The sequence below is a fragment of the Jaculus jaculus genome, chromosome 2 (genome assembly GCF_020740685.1).
Source record: "Jaculus jaculus isolate mJacJac1 chromosome 2, mJacJac1.mat.Y.cur, whole genome shotgun sequence".
NCBI lineage: Eukaryota > Metazoa > Chordata > Mammalia > Rodentia > Dipodidae > Jaculus > Jaculus jaculus.
Window position 1 is genome coordinate 102,156,621 of NC_059103.1, and position 21,434 is coordinate 102,178,054.

At 36.7% G+C, this 21,434-nt stretch overlaps 1 protein-coding gene across 1 annotated transcript in view; it reads right to left on the bottom strand.

Annotated features, from left to right (window-relative positions):
• Bank1 (B cell scaffold protein with ankyrin repeats 1) overlaps window positions 1-21,434 on the bottom strand; it is a 359,398-nt gene that overhangs the window by 256,040 nt on the left and 81,924 nt on the right. The window contains 1 exon segment of the mRNA XM_045143530.1: window positions 4,224-4,420. Within this exon segment, the coding sequence (XP_044999465.1) occupies window positions 4,224-4,420 (197 nt within the window).

Genomic DNA, 21,434 nt, shown 5'->3' on the forward strand with positions numbered 1-21,434 from the left:
ATGAAAGATTGATAGGCTCAATATAAGTCTATGCAGTTATCTATTCTTGTAATAGAGGGTGCTCATTAAGGAAATGGATTAATTGGCTTACTGATGTTTCACTGAGAGCCAGATTTGAGTAAGTGGATCTGGCAATCCTGAGAAAAGAGAATTAAACACTAATAAAGGGAGAAATGTGCTTTTTTAGGCCGAAATCTCAGCCACAGGCACAAGTCAAGAATCTCAGTTTATTATTTGTCAGTGTGAATGGACATTAATGTCTAACAGATGAAAATTTCTCTCTCTCTCTCTCTTTTTCTTCTTCTCTCTCTCTGAAATCATGACATCCAGTGGATAGATGTTACCTCCTACCCTAAATTCTTCTGAAGAAGTCTGAACATCATTTCAGGAAATGTGTGTCTGAAATACAACCACACTGTTAGCTTTCATTTGGCACCATCTATTTTTCCTTTCATGCAATATTTAAAGGGTAAAATAAGTCAGTTGTAATATTTTCTCTATCACATCTGTATGAATTACAAGGAAAGTGCTTCTGTATAAGAAAAGATGAAGAATAATATACAGGTTTTGAGCTATGATATGTGATTAATAGTCCCTTGTTTTTATTAGGCTGGTTTATATTTCTCATATGCAATCAGACTTTGGGGAAAACTTTATATAAATTTAATTAGGAGCCATACCACAATGTTGGCAGAAAGAAACATACCAAGTGTCATAGGCTCATATCAAATATCCTTTTCTATATTCATACATCAAGAATAACTGAAGTTAAAACAAATTAATAGAGAAAAATTTCTATGAACCATATTCTTTTTCAATGGAACCTGAATCATGTGCCTCTGCCCATTTCCTTCTGAGAGGCTGATATCTTTGTGTTTGTCTCATGAGCTTCATTCTCCAAAGCTCTGGTATCAATACTGATTGCTTTAATTGCCATTTGTGATTTCTTTCACACTTAGAAATTGCATTTCCTTTGAGCCAGCAGGCGTGTAAATGACAGCTCCAGACCACTCAGTTCTACAACAGCTAATTGGTTAGAAAGAAACCAGAAAAAGCAGAAACCCTGCAAATTAGAAAGTTTATGAAAATTAGAAATCCAAAAGTTATAAAAGCCAAGAACTTTAAAGGGGCTTTAAAGACTATTAAGCTACTACATGCATGGATGTCATTCTCAATTGTATTCTGGATACTGCTGGCATCTGAAGCAAAATACGTCAGAGAGAATGAATCACCTGTTCAAATGACATACTGTTTCAACCTTGAAAAATTACTTAATGATCTGTATTGTAAAATAATGGAAAAAACAAGTATATTATTTTCCACTATTACTTTCATGAATTGCCTTGTTACCTGTGAGCATTCAATTAATTTTAATGTAGTGAGCACTGAAATTACTACCTACTGAGCTAGTAGGTAATCAAAATCATATTGTCGCTTGTCCTCATACACCATGGCTGCATTCCCAGCAGCTATGGCACTTGACACAATGAGAATCAAAGCTGAGCTGGTACAACTTCTGCAATCTACATTTGCTATGGCTAAATGTGTCATCCCAGGTGTTCTCTGCCTCTTCTGCTGTGAGAAAAGTGGAAATCAGCTTAAACTGCACAGTGAACAGCTAACCTTCATTTTCTAAAAAGTGAAGACCCAGCAGACATTCAAATACATATTGTGAGATAAGTCTCATTTTGAAATAAAATTCTGACATCTTCTGAAGAGGTAAAATTCTCCTTTACTTGGGATAATAAGTGTTATCTCAGCATCCAGCTGTTGCTAGGACAAAATTGTCCACTCTACCAGCAAAGCCATTATTCTTAAAACAATTTTTAACAATAAGTTAACCTTAAAATGTTGCTCATGGACTTAGGGGAATATTTAGTAAAGGAGTGCATGGACTGTGGAATAAGAAAGATAATAAATAGCTATATTATAAGTACTATACATATATTCCTACCACATTCATGCATGATAGCACTTTGATATGTTAAAAAAAATCTTGAGCATGCAGATAATACATTGTGTCTATTGAAGAAACTGGAAACATCAAACATCTACTGTGCTTATATTATAGAACTTTTGGGTTGTTTGGATTGAAAGCTAGTTTCACATATGAGGTAAACTGATAATACACAAACTTCTTTTATTTGTTTGATTTGGAAACACACCTGAGGTCTATTCAGATGTTTTTCCCATCTTACTTTTTCCTAATCATGGTTGGTTCTTTTCCGTTAAAGACCTGCCCTACTGTAGAGATGAGCTGTACATTATCCTGATCCTATGCTTTTATTTTCTCTTATGAAGGCTGAGTGATGGATACCTAAGCAAGGAAACATTTGTTTTTTTAAAGAAGCTGCCTTGTTGTAGGTACAGGGAGAATATACAGATGCTGCTAACTATTCTAGAAACTTTATGACACAATGAAACACACACATACATACATACATTACATTATATTACATATATCTACACACTGAGAAAACAACAACTGTGGCATGTGTATATGGTTTTTATGGATTAAAAATAGATTTTTTTATTGAACCTATTAAGCCAAATTAATACTATTTCAGAGATTTTCCTAAACTATCTCACAACCTGAGTTAATGATCATGAGAAATATCTTTCATAATAGTATGGACAACAGTTGAGAAATGAATAAGCATTTTAAAGAAGTATAGATAATATCAATTAATTCATTTGAAATAAAAAATATAACTAAATATACTGACCATTAGGTGACATCAGATAAATTCCTAATTTGAAGCTATCACAACATGAATACAGGCTGAGCACCTTGCAGTGAAGGAGATGGGAAGCCCATTTCCCCTGCTAACATCAAGACACATAAGAAAGAAAAATGTACATAGACAAAGCAGGATATCTATGTGTCTTTTTATGAAACTCAATTGTATAATACTAAGGAACCCTAAATTAAATGGAATAATCCAGTTGATAATAACATAGTATATATAAAGCACTAATGAGCAATGTTGAGAATGAGAGGAATAAAAGACCAATAAAAGTGAATGTTCAGTAGCCTAGACAAAAAGTCTAACTTTGGAGTGATTAATTCTCTACATTAGTTAGCAAACTGCACTTTGCATTAGGAATACTATAAAATGTTTCTGCAATTCCCTTATATCAAATGGATACTGGAGGGAGGCAACAGCATCTTTCTGTACTTCTCTACCTTTCTTCCTTCCTCCTACACTGCCTTTTACTCCCTATACCCTGCATTTACAATTGGGCTCATTATCCACAGAAGTATAGTAGAATATAGGGTAGGCTAAAGAGGACAGGATATTAGAGGAACTTCATTATAACTAAGCTACAGGTTCACACTCAAAAGTTACTGTGACAATACAGATAAGCTACTTTTTCCCTTTCATAAATTTTCTTTATTTACAATTAAAATCATATTACTATTTATGCCAAACATGTATGAACACTGTGATTTAAGAACAAAGGTATTTTATGATTGCCATTCCTAAAATAAATAAATGTCTGTATATTCTCTAGTTTCATAACCAGCAAACAACAGAGGATATTTTTTTTATCTACTTATATATTACTACTTTGTTAAATGATTTAAGCTGATGGAGTTGGATGAGGTCACACATTTGTGTTTTATGTTCTAAGATAGTATTGTTTCCCTTTGTTGAATTTTACAAACCTATCATCCATAAAATAGTGTTTTGAAATTTGGGGCTTCAACAGAAATTATAAGAACTGAAATTTAACAGGGAAAGATAAGGAATCAAATTAAGCAATGTAAATTTGCTTATTGGTAGATTTTTTTGAATGAGTAGCATTTTTCCCTTTAACTTAACACTTACTGATCTGTTTGCATGTGTATAATGTCCATAATAATGACTGGATTCTTAAACAAAAGTGTAAAAGTAATAGGTTGATTGCCTTTGCTCTCTTCTCCAAGATTTAGTAGTAGCCTACATAGAAATCAGAAGAACCAGATAGGTTTCAAAAGCATGTTTCAGTGGTGGAGTCAGAGTTGGTTTATGGCAATACTAATATAAACTGTGATCATGTGAAGGGCTTTCTAAGACAATGGACAAATAAGAACCAGCAGATTACTATTATTAGATACTATGTTAATAGCTACAAAATAGCATCATTTCCAAAAATAGCAATGTATGTGCTTATGCACATACACACATGCACACTTACTTTATAGGAAAGTCATAAAGTTATAATGAGAGAAAACTTACTGTGAAGTCTTCAAAGATTTTCTTGAGCTCTCTGTGTCCATGTCTTTCAGCAACATGTGCCAGGTCTAACCCATCAATACTTTTCACCTTAGCTGCCCAAGCAGCTCCTGAGCATTGAAGCAGATGAGCTGCTAGCCTCCTTAAGCCAAGTTTTGCTGTACAGTGGAGAAGTGTTGGCAGTTCCTTAACATGAGTATCTGGGTGCATAGAAAACATTAGGATTTAAGATGCTTTTTTTTATTATGTCCTCAATCCTATAACAAAGTGAAACGTAATCTAATCCTAAAAGCAGTGCCCCCAAACAGTGTAGATCTCTGGTATCTATTTATAGGTATGAAGTCTTCAGTATTTGTAACAATGTAGACTCTCTCTAATTTTTTCTTAAAATAAGTACAAATAACTACTCTTAGCATTTATTCCCCAATCTTACTGGGGGGCAGGCTTAATTTGGAAAGCCACAAGCCACATCTAACTCTTTTTAATGTAAAACAAACCCTTATTTTGGAATATAGTAATTCCCATTGAATGTACTATAGCATCAGGAGAAAATAATGACATTCTATAATTTCATCTATGAAGGTAGTTTGTGTTTTCTATTACAATGTCTCATTTGCTTCCTTCTGAATTGGAAACCAACCTGGAATTCCTTGTAGGGGTCATAAAACTTTTATATGAATCTTTTCTTACAAAAGCTAACTGAAAAATAAAATATAGATCAATACTTTGGCAACAAAAACTTAAGTATGGACATGTCCACCACTATTTTATATCTTTCCTGTCAATGTTTTGGATATTGAATTCCATCATTCTTTAAAATACTCAATGACAACACTTGTTAATTGCATGTAACTACAAAATGAAGAATGCAAACTGCTATTTCAGTGGCAAAACAAAGTAACCGATGAGTGATAGTTTATTATACACTTTCACAGCTTGCTGGGAAAAAAAATTTCCATACCAGCTTAGCAGCTGTGGCATCAGAAGAAAGAGTGTGAGGACTTGCAGCAACAGAAACAAAGATGTCAGAGCAGAAGTCAGTTCTCTTCCAACTACATTCTGTGCGAAGCAATGGGAAGAAGCCACCTTGGAACATTTTTGAGAACAGTGAACCTTTATAGCCTCATTTACCACGTTGCCCTTTTTATTTGTGTGTGTGCATGTGTGTATATGTGCTCACGTGTGAATGCTGATGAATACACATATGTGCACATGTACATGGAGGCCAGTGATCAACATAAGGCATCTTCCTCAATCCTTCTTCAACTTAATTTTTGAGTCAGGGTCTACCACTGAACCAGGAATTCATCTATTTGTCTATCCAGCATGTCCCAGGGGTCTACCTGTCACTCTCTCCCCAGCGCTGGTATTACAGGCATCTGTGCTGTGCTTCATTAAGTTGGTGCAGAAGATTCACACTCAGATCCTCATTCTTGTGTGGGAAGCACCTTAGTGCCTGAGTCATTGCTGTAGCCCATTATAACATTGCTTTGTAGACAGAAAGGAACAGAGGAAAGGAAGGAGAGAGGGAGGAAGGAAGGAAAAAGAGGAAAGAGGATATTTCACCTTGATTTTTTTACATATTTGGTTGTTACAGAGGTGAATTAACTTAGTTTGTTGGCTTTTATGTTTTAACAAACACCCTTCAAGAAACACATAGAACTTACTGCCTTATACATTCTTCTTGCAGGCAATTGCTCTGGTGAGCTTTTAAGTAAATTGGCCTGGAGGCCCACTCCATGAGGGGGAATACATCCCTGATACTAAAAACTTAAAACAGGAGTTGTCATGAGCCCTAGGGGTGTAACATCTGCTGATGTCTGGATAAGTGTAAATACTATGCTTATCAAACTGTCCAGTAAGCACTTCTCTTAATATTTATACCCTTATATTAATGCTACTCTCACTTTGGGTAGAGAATCTTCTCTTTTCAGATGGCAGTGACCTTGGGATGACTCAGAAGATATCATGGTGCTGGAAAGAAGTGACTGGAGTACTGAGTAACCTCTTGATCACACCTTCCAAGGCTCAGGGTCTAATGTGGAAGAGGTGGCAGAAAGAATGTAAGAGCCAAAGGAAGGGTAGGACTCCTTACAACATGCTCCTCCAGACATAAAATGTCCTGGATATCCATGTCCTCACAGTGCCTGACACTACCTACACAAGACCATCATAAGAAGAGGAAAAGATCATGACATCAAAATAAAAGAGACTGATAGAGATGTGGAGGGGATATGATGGAGAATGGCATTTCAAAGGGGAAAGTTGGGGGGGAGGAAGGGTATTACCATGGGATATTTTTTATAATCATGGAAAATGTTAATAAAATTTGAGAAAAAAATAAAAATAAATAAAATAAAATGAAACACATACAACTTACTGCCTTATACATTCTTCTTGCAGGCAATTGCTCTGGTGAGCTTTTAAGTACCCAGCCATCTATTTTGGATAATTACATAGTAAGAAATGTGTAATCCTTATAGGAATGTACATATGCTTTAATCTCATTGACATTGTTGTTAGTACATTCCTCAAGTCAATATAATAAATATAATATAATATAATAATAAATATTAAAAAATAATTATCTTCCTATTTCTACACATGAGGAAAACTGGCAAGCATTGGTGAATGGGTAACAGCACTTGCTGCACAAACATGACAGCGGTGTGATTTCTATTCCCAGGACCCATATAAAAAGGCCAGTATGGCCACACAAGCTTGTAACCCTAGAACTAGGAGAGGTAGAGACAAAAGGATTTCTGGGGCTTGATGGTCAGTCTTTTTGTAGGATTTCAAGAGATAGCAAAAATATCTGAAGTTATTTCAAACTTAACCTTACAAATTGCACGTGAAATAATATTTTATATAATTTAACACAGAAACTTCTTATAACTTTTTTTTCTCAAATTTTGGGGTTATTCTCCCCATTGTTTCCATGTGGCTAAGCCTCTTTCCCTTGTGCTCCATGATACCCAGGGGGCATACATAGTGAATAGGATGGTCACTGGAGCTAAGCTTACTAGCGTTCCCTTGCCATATGGCCAAGGTGTGTAACTTCCCATGTGTCTTCTGTGATGTTGAGTCTGAAATAGTATCTGCCTGAGAATTGAAATATACTTCCGCTTGTGTTAGACATGGAGTAAACAAAACACAAGTGTTAGCCACTAGTTGGAGGGCACGTTGCTATAGGAATGCCACTTATGTTTGTTATTCTGCTTTCTCATTCCTGATTGTGTACCTCTGAAAGTAAGGGCGATCACTCACTGGCCTCACATTCTTCCAACTTCCGTCAGCATCTAACTGAGTACCTGCTACAAAGCAGAACATATGAAACTTTTTGGAAGAATTCAGCAGTTTGCTTTAAAAAATTATTGGGACACAGACAATACATTTCAGTCATATAGCACCTGTGATTTTAATCCTAGAACACAGATTCATATGTGTTCTATATGTGTGTATGTATATATATATATATATATATATATACACATACATACACATATACACATACACACACATATATACATATACATACATATATATAACTGACTTTAATATATGTTAATTTAATTTATGTGTGTAAATATGTGCCTCTCATTTCTAGTGTGGCAGTTTGGTACATCCATGGGTAATTCACAAGCCCACAGCATTACCATCACCTAAGGGTTTGTGAGAAGCATATAACATATACATTCCAGTTCCCACCTACCAACAGCCTTTCAGTGAATTCAGAAACCTGAGTTTCAACAAACCCTCCAAGTGGCTGTGATATATGCCTTAAGAGATCGATCACAGCATTTGATACAAAAAATAAAATAATAGACAAGAGTGAATAACCAAGAACATTTAGATTAGTATCATAGCTAAATAAAACTGCAAAGTAAACAAGGGATGACTAGGGAAACCCTTCCATTCTATTAACAACTTCTGTAAGAATTTCCTTTTTTGGTTATGTCCTACCTATTTATTTATTTGTATTCTTCTATGGGACTAGGGATCCAATTAATTTCAAATTTATCATTTTTGGTTTGTTTTCCAACAAATTTAACTTTTAAGATAATTTACCCAATTAGAATTCTTTGTTAATAGAGTCAATGGAAATGATTATAATAATGAAAATTGGATGACATATTTGTATTAATGAATTTAATAGAGACATATACAACCTCAGGGTAACTTTGATAAACAATCTCATCAAGAACATGTCAAGAACATATCACACATTTTTCTCACTTAATTTCTTCTTAGATTTTATAGAAAATGAACACAGATAATAGGTTTTTTTTAAAAGTATGTCTGCTATCATGAAAGGAGTATTTATTCCTCAGATTTCCAATACTGTGAAATATCTGTTCTGTAAGAACCTAGTGTGCGCGTTTCAAAGCCTGGCTTCAGCTTCTGGAACAACTGAAGGCAGACTCTGACCCTCCCTGATGGGGCTGGTGCGAAGCAGCGGGGCCAGTGCCTCCAACTGCTTCAGCTTTCAGCCTCTGTGCTGCATGCTGTGCGCCTGTTCCCATGCACTTTGCATGCTCAGCCTCATCGCTAACAATGGTTTGACTCATCCACTCTCCTGCCCCGTGCATTTGACATGAACATGTTCACAATTTGTCCTTTCTGCTTCTATTTGCATATTTATCAATGTATATGCATGAGTCTTATTAACAAATGTAAACTTCAAGGATGTTTAAAGCTATGAAAGAGTACATGCTAAATGAACAGATTCACTTCATTAGAAAACAGACCCAAATGGCAGTTGATTGAAATGTGGTATAATATTTTTCTGTTTCCTTTGAGTAATGATTTTATTCCCAGTCACTAACATAGTACATTGTTTGAGTCAACCAATCTGCCCATCTACTTTTACATGTTTTATGGCCTTTTATAGGGTAGAGGGTTTAGCTAATCAGAATATAATACATCTTCCCAAGGTTCACTCAGTAGACACTAGGTATCAATATTATCTTTCAAGAAAAATAAAAAACCTTACAAGATATTCTTGGCACTTAAATCACAAATTATTCTGTGGCCTATTATCTCTTTTACAATTCAGAATAGGGTAAGATATGGCTGATCAGCTTCCTTTCTCAGAAAGATTTTCTCCTCTTGGCATCAGGACATCCCTATCTTTCAGTGGCTCCTCCTTCTTGGTCTATCACTCTCTTCCAGACATCACAGGGCATAGAGCAAAGAGCCTTGACTTTCCTCATGTGTCTGCTCTCTGCAGAATTCTGTGGCCAGATCAATCCAACTCCATCTATATGGGCCCTCTTGATCAGCTGACCACTCACCACTTCTAACTACATTGCAAATCATCACTACCTCACAATGCTAACATGGAGACAGAACAGGACATTTGACTAACAGATTTCTCTCTTGGGCCCCTCTCAGAGACACTCTAAAAGGAATTATTGTATTATTATGCTTAGCAGGAAGTATTCAAAGACTGACAAGTCACTGTCCTCTTTCCTTTGGCAGCACTTAGAGTATCTTATGAGAGTGGGAAAATGGCAGGGAAATTACCCCACACAACCCCAGCCCCTTCATGACACTGCACCTAAGTGTGCTGACTTCTTCCAGATTCAGCCCTGGACCCAAAATAAAAAGCCTGGCTGCTTGCAAGGCTTTTGGTTGTCATTTTCCTCTCTTCCAGTTCCTAGGCTGTTCAACTCTCTGTAACTGAGGTTTCCACCACTGGTAAGGTTTTGGCCTTCCCACCCTGGCAGCAACTAAGCTGCTAAGAAGTTAGGGTGGCAAAGGATATACATGGGCCCTCATGTATCCACTCCTCAGACTAACCTCCCCTGTCATTCCCCATTTTTTGGTCCCCCTCCTGACTTCTGAATAATTCTCAAAAATAATCCTGCATAGTCTTATTTTATTTCAATTCTTTAAGTAAAGCAGACATAAGCTCATGTTTGGGGTTTGTGTTTGAACCCCCTAATGTTAGCCCTGTTTCACTTCCTTCCCCCCTATTTTATGGTTTCATCTTCTAACTCTTAAGATTATTTTTCAACTTTATACCTTAGTAGTAGAATCTTCAAAGAAACTCTGTAAAATGAAATAACAGTAGTATAATTCTGAAAATAACTCTCTCATTACTGACTTGAAAACCAGTACAAAAGATTCAAAATGGCTGTCATTATGTGTTCTGAACTTAACCAACAGTTCATGAAATTAGGTTGAGAAATGCTAAAAATATCATTCAAGCAAACTCTCTTAATGTGAAAATTATTTCTTGTGGGTTATGTTAACAAATAAACAAAGAGAAGTAGAAAAAAATCTATGATTTTACAGTCAATTTAAAGGTAAAATCTCCAATTTATTCAATCACTATAGGTTTTGATAGTGTTATAAGTAAATGTGTCCTTAAATAAATATATTTAACGGTAATATGCTTGTTACCAATAGGAGGCGAGTTTCTCTACTTACTTTCTCCTACAGTTACTTCTTATCCAAGAAAGAAATAATCTTGCCTCTGTTTCCCTTTTGTACTTTATGTTCATGCCTCTTGACTTTTTTCCTGTACTGGTTTAAAATGAAGACAGAGTACTTCCATACAATGTCATGCTTTGCAAAGATACATTTTTGTTTCTGTTTTGTATCTATTTTTAATGTGTCTTTGTGTGTGTGTGTGTGTGTGTGTGTGTATGTGCACATATACCAGGATCTCTTGCCACTGTTAATCAACTACAAGGACACACAACATATTTTTGCAAATAGTTTTACATGGGTACCGGGGAAATAAACAGGGACCAACAGGATTTTCAAACAAGTACCTTGAACTCCTAAAACATCTCCCTAGCCCACATGTTAACTAAGATGTTTTAAGAAAGATATTTAAACAGAATTTCCTCAATGTTGATTCTAACATTTTTTAGAGGTAGGGTTTTGCTCTTGTTCAGACTGATCTGGAATTTATTATGAGTCTCAGGGTAGCCTTGAACTCATGGTCATCCTCTATCTCTGCCTTCTGAGTGTTGGGATTAAAGGTGTGTGCCACCATGCCTGGCTTTTAATCTTCAAAGAGCTAGATTAGTAATTTATCAAAGTTACTCGCTGGGAGTAGAACTAAAATATAATATACTGGGTTCCTTCTAGTAGGTGTCAAGGGATTATTTTAAAGTATGGTTTTTAAATAAGATTTTTGATAAAAATTCAGAAACAACATTAATATGTAGTAGTAAACAGAAACATCTTGTGGTATCATCAAATAATAAAATGATGTAAAATATTTAAAGGATATATACTTCATGTAAATGTGTATGCTTATATATTTAAAGGACAAACAATTGTATGTACAAATAGATCATATATATGTAGATATATATCTACACACACACACATATATATACATGAAATGTTGGGCAAAAATAATAAATGGAAGAATGTTGTATGATTCCATTCATATATAATTTACAAGTTATAAAATAGTATATAGTAATTATGGAAACAAACATGTTACAAAAGGATGAATGTATAAAAATTCTTGCCAAAAATTTCTGTTACTTTTATTTTCAAGTGTGTGGAATTTTAACAAAGAAATTCAATTATATCTGTGATTTACTGGTACAAAAATATCATTCTTCTGGATAAAAAAAAGGTCTCAAGCAAATGTGGCAAAATGTTAAAATTTAACAAAACTAAGTGATGAATGAGTACAAGATTATTAAAAACTATTGTTTTTAATCTTGTGCATGTTTAAATTATTTGATGGTATAAAAAGGCAACTTAATGGGCAGCCTAGTTCCCTTCAATCAGCTTGAAAAATGATGTATTTTCTGTGAACTCTAAGATATTACAAATTCAAGTCAATCATTAGAACTGAAATGACAGCTATCTGAATCAAATATGCAGTAACATGATCCACATTTATTATGAGTGAGAAAACAGTATTTTAGCCAGGGTGTGGTGGTGCACACCATTAATCCCAGCACTCAGGAGACAGACGTAGGAGGAATGCTGTGAGTTCAAGGCCATCCTGAGACTACATAGTGAATTCCAGGTCAGTCTGGGCTAGAGTGAGACCCTACCTTGAAAAAAGAAAAAAGAAGAAAATAAAATACTATCAGAGTAAAACTTTCACATGGCACTGGTGTCATATGCTATCCTTTTTCAAATTAAAATATTGCTTCTCACTGTGAAGGGACATACAGCCCTGGATATCGGTGTGTATGTCATTGAGCCAGCTCTCCTTTGTGGGTTAAGATAATATGGGCAAAGTAATAGCTTCTCTATCTGAAAATTAACCAAACTATATATTTTTCTTGTCTATGATAGGAGTTTCTCTGTATTACCCAGGTCTTTGAAGGGCTCTGAAGAGAAGTTAGGTAGTTTAGGGACTTATTGCAATGATATTGGTGACAGTACAGAAGGTTTAAAGCTCAAAACAGGCTGGGGGTGCAGAAGGCTCGAGCAATTGTGATATTTCAGAGCTGAATGTGCTTCTCTGACTCACTAGCATAATGTCAGCAGCATTCAGAAGTGTCCTTGGTACAAGAACCAGTGAAGTTCATCTATAAGTTCAGAACTAAAGCAGGTGTTGCCTAAACTGATACTTATTCCTACTTTACATGTTAATATTCTCTATTTTAACATTTTATGTATTAGTGAAAGATTGCCTGTTGCATTAAATTCCCTGTCTCTAATGATTCCCCACTAGCAAGTTATCTCTAAACTATTTATAGGATTCTTATGTTCAACAGTCCTATGTTATGTGATTTTCTCAATTTCATTTAGAAACCTTTTATTACTTTACACCAAGGGAGACCTTTTCTTCCAATGGATAATAATTCTTTTAAAAAATCATCCTTTATATTTTACTTATTTATTTTTAAATAGAGGGAGACAGACAGAAACAGCATGCCAAGGCCTCTAGCCAGTGCAAATAAACTCAAGATACATGTGCCACCTTGTGCATCTGGCTTTATGTGTGTACTGGGGAATCAAACCAAGGTCATTAGGCTATTCAGGTAAGTGCCCTACCCATAGAGAAATTGCTCCAGCGACCCCCACCCATGGAGAATTCTTGTCCATGTGAAATGTCATTTTAAGTCAGTAGCAAAGCATTGCAAAAAAAAAGGTGAACATTAGAATAGATTTTTGTTTTTATGTGTACTTTCTATCTTTGTCTACCTATCCTTAACTTTGCCTGCTGAGAGAAAACCATGCAAATATATGTCCAATGAAGAAGTTTGTTGAAAAATAATTAAATATTTATGGAAGAGTATATTACCTATTATAAATTGGGTTACAGGGATCTAAACCCCAACTTTCTCTTTTTCAAAAAGAGTGGATGTAGAAATAATGAGGTATAGTCTTGGCTAATACAGCTGTTAATGACATACTTCTAAATAAGCACAGGTGTCTGTGGGTCACTCCATAGCTCATACAACAGTGCTGGTCAGTGCTCAGCACATTGTCATCTCCCTCTGGTTGCAGTCCACTCACTATGTCCTAGCATCCAACCTATTTCAATATAAAGGTGAAGAAATAATCTATGTTTAACAATTAAATATTTTACCATCTAATTAGAGACCTGCTCCAGGGTTATACACTTGAAGTTAGACCTGATTCATTGTTTGCTGAACTCCTAAAACTGTGTATTAGAAGATTCAAGAATATAGCATTTTTCCTTCAAATTCTTGATCAATTTATGTACCAATCAAAACATTTCAAGTGTTATCAGGAATACAACATGAGCATTATGAGACATGGGTACAGCTTTATAAGATCAGGTATTCTCAATCTGGCGTCAAAAAAAAATCATAGGGTCAAGGAGGGAAGCTGCATATGAACTGAGTCAGGTTTACATCTTTATTGTATATTTTAATATGTATTTTGTGTTATTTTTCACTTTTTAAATTTTTATACATTTATTTGAGAGAGAAAGAGAGAAAGACTGAGCATACCAGGGCCTTCAATCCCTGCAAATAAATGCCAAGATGCATGTGCCACCTTGTGTACCTGGTTTATGTGGGTCCTGGGGAATTGAACCTGGGTCCTTTGGCTTTGACAAGTGCCTTAGCCAATATGTCATCTCTCCAGCCATATTTTGTATTTTATATAGGAATTGGTACTCAGATTTCCTTTATCATGTCATAAGTTTAGTAGCATTTACTATCAAATAATGTTCAGAAATAAGGTTTCTAGATAAATTATCTCATCACATTGCCTTCCATTTCTATCTTCTTACATAAAGAATATCATGTAATTTCCATCAGATTCTAGCAATGGTTTAAAATTTACACTGGTGACAAGCTTTTTAACCACTGTTAAGATGGAATAATATTTCTATGTGTCAAAATTAGAATGAATTATTTTGTGGATCTCTAGTATTTTTTAATAATTAGGATATGGTAAACATATCTGACCATGGAAATTATCTGGAAAATTTTAACAACTGATGACAGCTATTTCACACCTCCAGATTCTTCATTACTATGTGTTGAGCTTGCCACTTTCTGTTTCAAAAGCTCTCCTGGCAATTACAATACAAGCTAAGTTTAAGAACTATTGCTCTCAGCCCATGACACTCAGAAGACTGAGGATTAATAGTATCAACTTCACCTGGGCTAATGGCTGAGAGTAAATGACTGTGGAGTGCTCATCACTAAATGAGAATCTCTGTGACTCACTGAAAGGCTCAGGGAACACTGTAGAAGGAAGGGGTAGAAATAATTTAAGAGCCAGAGGGTAGGGAGGGGTTCTGTGGAGCATTATATTCCAGACATGACATGGCCATTGCATTCTAAACCCCACAATGACTATTATTGTCTGCATAATATTGGGTTCATCAACATTCTATTATGGATAATGGAGATGGGTCCAAGGCCATTAGTGACCCTGTGGAGTTACGGGCAGATGAAGGTTGCTTGTGGAGTAGGCGATATTTTCTACAGTAGTATAACCACTGGGAGATTGCATGTGTGTTTGTAAATAACCCTCCACCCATGCTCAAGTACACAACAGTAATTAAACCCAATGGGTCACATAAGCATGAAGAAAAAGATGTCAAAGAAAAAGAGGGACTAGTTGGAAAGGCAAAAGAATTCAGGGAAATGGGAAGATGGATAAAGATAAGGCAATGGAAGGAAATTAAGATAAAAATACATTATATGTGTATATAAAAATTTTCAAATGAATGAAGAAGTCAAACATGCCTCATCAGTCCCACATATTAGTTTCCCAAGAGCTCATTCTTTTAAAGTTACCTGGAATTCTTGTAAAAAATAAGAGATCTAGACTTCTGGCCAAGATGGCGACCGTGTAGCTATACTGCAAATCCCAGGGAAAGAAAGGCAAGACAATAAAGCTACACTGGGGCTTTTAGGGGAGAGCAATCTACAACAGATTGTCAGTGAGAGGGCACAGTGGTGGGGGGACAGGGAATCGAGGATCCCCTTGTGGGTGGGTAGGCCACCTCTCCCCCTAAATAGCCGCCATGTCCACTGGTGCTGTGCGCCCATCGATCCCTGCATGCAGAGCTTAGATGGCTCCGCACACTTGCCCATTTACTGCTTCAGCCACTGCACTTTCAGAAAATCCTAGCAATAACAGGAACCCCTGATTCCCTCAGGAGCCGGTAGCCCACCCCTCCCTGTATCCACAGCACAGCTGCGTGCAGATCGATCCCTGCATATGGAAGTTTACACTGCTCTGCCCACTCACTCACATAATGCTCCTGCCACTGCACTTTCAGTGAGCCCAGTCACACAGCAACTGCCACACAAGCTCAGACTGTGTCTCTTGCTTGCGCCAGTTCAGGTGCCATCCCCTACAAGTCTGCCATGCCATCCATCTGCCATTGTCCTGTGGCAGGGGAGCGCAGACTGCTTCCAGGTCCCAGTGTTCCAGAGTTTAGGGCCCAGCCAGAGTTTAGGTTGCTTCAGTGCTTGGTATTTCAGTGTCTCTCCTAGCTTGAACACAGGCAACTTTGGTGCATTACCACTTGATAATTCAGGCAAATTTGGTGCTCCCGCCAGGCAGTAGATAGGCGGCTTTGGCAAGTGAGAGCCAAAGCCCAGGCTACATGGCAACTGCCCCAGGGCTGCCACAGATTCCCATTGCACTTGAGCCAAGGCTGATCCACCCACCTATATGCCCATACACTGTCATGGGCAGACCACAGTGCAAAAGAAATAACCTGAAAAATCAAATGGGAGAAAATCCAGTTAGATCACCCAGTCCTACAATGAATACATCAAACCAAAACATAGAAGCATCATTAGGATCAGAACATCAAATTGAAGCTATGAGCAATGTAACCCTGACCAACCTACTGGTAGAACTTACAGGAAAGCAACAAAGGACCGATAATTGTGTGGATGCTGCCAACATTAACCACAATTAATAGATAAGAATTTGGTAGGAATTCAAAGAGAGTCAAGAGTTTTGAGGAAGAGTGAAAAAAAAGACCTTAAAAATCAGCTGGCCATGCTAAATGAAGACATAAAGAAATGCAAAGATGAATTCCAAAAAGCATCAACAAAATCAGAAAATGATGTGAAATGGGGGCTTGACAAAGGGATGGAAATTATACATAGAAAAGTAGTAGAAAATGCAAACTTAATTGAACAAGTCCAAAACTTTCTAGAAGCCCTCAAGAATAGAGTCAACCACGTGGAGGATAGAAACTCTGATCTGGAAGACAAGATGGAAGAAACAGATCAAGAGTTCAAAAATTTCAGTAAGTTCAAAAGTTCCTGTGAACAGAACATGAGGGAATTGTGGGATACACTTAAACATCCTAATATCAGGATCATTGAAATACCAGAACGAGAAGAATTTCAGACCAAAGACATGGAGAACTTATTTAATAAACTAATTGAAGAAAACTTCCCCAGTCTCTTAAAAGAAGGGCCCATCAAGATATAAGAAGGCAACAGAACTCCAAACAGACTGGACCAAAGGAGAAACTCTCCAAGACATATTGTCATTGAGACTCTAAACATTGACACCAAAGAGAAAATCCTAAAATCAGCTAGGGAAAAACAGCACAATGCTTTCAAAGGTAACCCCATCAAAATTACTTCAGACCTCTCAATGGAAACCCTGAAAGCTAGAAGGGCCTGAAAAGAAACATTGTAAAGTCTAAGAACCTATGGCTTCCAACCCAAAATACTCTACCCAGCAAAAATATCCCTCATAACAGATGGTGAAAGAAAAACTTTCCATGACAAAACTCAGGTTTACAACTATATGAACACAAAACAAAAACTACAGAGAATATTTCAGGAAATTCTCCACAGAGAAGAAACAAATAATCAAACTCAAATGCCTACAAGAAGCAGATCACAATAACCAAACTCAGGGTATGCACAAAAAACTTCAAAGTCCAAAAAAAAAAAAAAAACCACCAACACACATCTACCATCACAATATGGCAGGGATCAAATCAAATCTCACAGTCATTACCCTAAACATTAATGGCCTTAATTCACCAATCAAGAGACACAAGCTAACAGGATGGGTCAAAAAATTAGACCCCTCAATCTGTTGCCTTCAAGAAACCCACCTCACCACTAAAGATAGACACCTCCTCAGACTGAAAGGGTGGAAAACAATATCCCAAGCAAACAGGAATAAGAAAAAAGCAGGTATAACTATATTAATATTGGATAAAATGCACTTCAAACCAAAAATAATCAAAAAAGACAAAGAAGGCCACTTCCTACTTATCAAGGGAACGATCCATCAAGAGGATATTACAATCATAAATCTGTATGCACCAAACACAGGGGCACCAAAGATCATAAAACAAAACTTACTTGACAATAAAACAGAAATAACCACCAACACCATCATAGCTGGGGACTTCAATACACCATTATCAGTAATAGACAGATCATCCTAACGGAAACTCAACAGGGAAGTAAGAGAGCTCAACAAAACCATAGATCACTTAGACCTAATGGACATCTACAGAACTTTCCACCCAAATCCACAGATTACACATTCTTCTCAGAAGCCCATGGAACATTCTCTAAAACAGACCATATACTGGGTCACAGAGACTGCCTCCACATATTTAGGAAGATTGACATAATTCCCTGCATGATATCAGATCACAATGTTATATTGCTAGAAATCAACAACAAAAGACCTGCCAAGAATCCCAATGCCACCTGGAAACTGAACAGCACTCTTTTAAACAACAAATGGATAGTGGATGAAATAAAAAATGAAATTGCAAAATTTCTGGAATTGAATAACAATGAGAAAAAAATCATGACAAAATGTATGGGACACAATGAAGGCGGTTCTCAGGGGAAAATTCATAGCACTCAATGCCTTCATAAAAAAGATAGAAAGATCCCAAATCAATAACCTAACCACCCACCTAAAGGCACTGGAAAAACAAGAAAAATCCAACCCAAAGAGCTCTAGAAGGAAAGAAATAATTAAAATCAGAGCAGAAATTAATGAATCAGAAACCAAGGAAACAATTAAGACATTAGACAAAACAAAGAGCTAATACTTTGAAAAAATAAAAAAAATTGACAAACCTCTGGCCAATTTGATCAAGCAAAAAAAAAGGGGAAGCTTCAAATTAACAAAATTCAAAATGAAAAAGGAGAGATCACAAAAGACATAAGTGAAATTGTGAGAATCATCAGGACTTTTTCAAAAACCTCTACTGCACAAAACTGGATGTGGAGGAGATGAATAAATTCCTGGATGCATACCATCTACCAAAGCTAAACTCAGAGCACATTAATCACCTCAATGAACCCATCACACTCATGGAGATTGAAAAAATAATAATAAAAAAACCACCCCCAAAAGAAGAGTCCAGGACCAGATGGCTTCTCAGCTGAATTCTATCAAACCTTCATGGAAGAACTCAAACCAATCTTTCTCAAACTGTGCCACACAATTGGAGAATAGGGAAAGTTACCCAACTCCTTTTATGAAGCTAATGTCAACCTAATTCCAAAACCAGGCAGAGATGCCACAAGTAAAGAAAACTACCAGCCAATTTCCCTAATGAACTTCAATGCAAAGATTCTGAACAAAATACTTGCAAACTGAATCCAACAACACATCAAAAGCATTATCCACCTTCACCAAGTGGAATTCATCCCAGGAACACAGGGGTGGTTCAACACACAGAAATCTGTCAATGTAATACACCACATAAACAAGGTTAAACATAAAAACCACATGATCATTTTGATAGATGCAGAGAAGGCCTTTGACAAGATACAACATCACTTCATGATCAAAACATTGGAGAGAATTGGCATAGTTGGTGCATATCTTAGCATAATAAAGGCACAATATACAAAGCTTTGAAGGCCCAATTTTTTCTTAATGGAGAGAGACTGGAGGAATTCCATTAAGATCAAGAACAAGACAGGGTTGTGCACTCTAACCTCTGCTTTTCAATATAGTACTAGAAGTCCTAGCTCAACCAATAAGACAGGAAAAGGAAATAAAAGGGATACAATTTGGAAAGGAAGAACTTAAGTCAGCTCTATTCACTGATGACATGATTGTATATGTAAGAGACCCAAGACTCCATCCCAAAACTACTAAAGGTGATTAACTCCTATAGCAAACAAACAGGATACGAAAAATCAGTAGCCTTTCTATATGCAAATGAAAAAGATAAAGAGAAAAAAAATAAGGGACATAGTCTCATTTTCAATAGCAACAACAACAACAAAAAATACCTTGGAATAACGTTAGCCAAGGAAGTGAAAGATCTAGATAACAAAAACATATAAACACTCAAAAAAGAAATTGAGGAGGACTTGAGAAAATGGAAAGACCTTCCATGCTCCTGGATAGGCAGAATTAAAATTGTGAAGATGACAATCCTACCAAAGGCAATATACAGATTTAATGCAATTACAATTAAAATCCCTACAGTGTTTTTCAACAGATAGAAAAAATGATCTCAAATTTCATATGGAAAGCCAGAAGGCCTCACGTATCCAAACATATCCTCAGCAAAAGAAATACCACTGGAGGCATCACCATACCTGATCTAAACCACCTAAAGCTATATTACAAAAAAAAAAAAAAAAATAGAATTCTATACAGCAGTAAGAAAAAACGACATAAAGAAATTTGAGGAAAAATGGTTGAACCTGGAACAGATCATTCTCAGCGAACTTACCCAATCACAGAAAAAAAATCGACACATAGTCTCACTCATCTGCAACATCTAACCTGAATCTGCCCAAGATGCTTACATATCCAGCAAGCACCTCATGGACTAGACAATAAGATGGATGGGAGGGCGGGGAGGGAATCAAAGGGTAGAAAACAGTAATCCGGACCCAAACAGCAATGGTACCATAAAATTCTACTTCCTAAAAGACAGACCAAATGGCTGAACCTCCACTAGACCCTTACAGGAAACACCTGAACCACAAGACACTGGAGAGGGTAGGATCAAGACTGAACTAAATCTCCTACATCTTCCCTCCCTCCCTCTCCTCCTCTCCCCTCTCTAACTCTTGTATATTAATTATCTTTTTCCTCAATTTCTTAGTGGACCTGTAACCCCCACTTCCAGCTTGGGCCTACCATCCACAATGAGCTTTTGATCAGAGAAACCTACAAGGTTTCCCAAAACAATGACAGACTTCTGTCAGAGTACTTGATGACCCACCAAAGGCCAGTGGTAAGACCCTATTGCTGAAGAGTCCATAGGCAGCTGACGCGTAAAATGGAATGACATGGCTGAAAGCCAGGAGAGCGTCAGTCCCCAGACAGTCAGCGTGTCTAGTGCCAGAAGGCGCTACATAGGCGACTGGGGGAAATGACCAAGATCTGTCCAAGAAACACATTGTTTAACCTAATTAGCAACAAATAACCGGATGTGATGCCCACACAAGTGCAATAGTGGTACACAGCCATGGTGAGGAATCAATTGCTCTTGATTTGGCTAACTGATCCACTCAGTGGTACTAGACCCATAGCTGGAGCTGGGAAACAAGTCAGAACCATACCCAAACACAAACCCACTCTACAATATCAAGCTACCATCAATCATGGGGTATAAAAGGGCCTAAACCTACCATACTGTCTATCAAAAAAGTAAGTGTTATCTCAATTTTCCGGGTGCTAACTTACTCTCCGTGGAGAATCTGCTTCTCTTTTCCAGATAGATGCAGATCCTAAGAAAAGAGCTGCCCCAACATACCTCAAAAGGGGCCCAACTGAAACTAAGGACAACTGGCGAAATAAGCAAGGGTG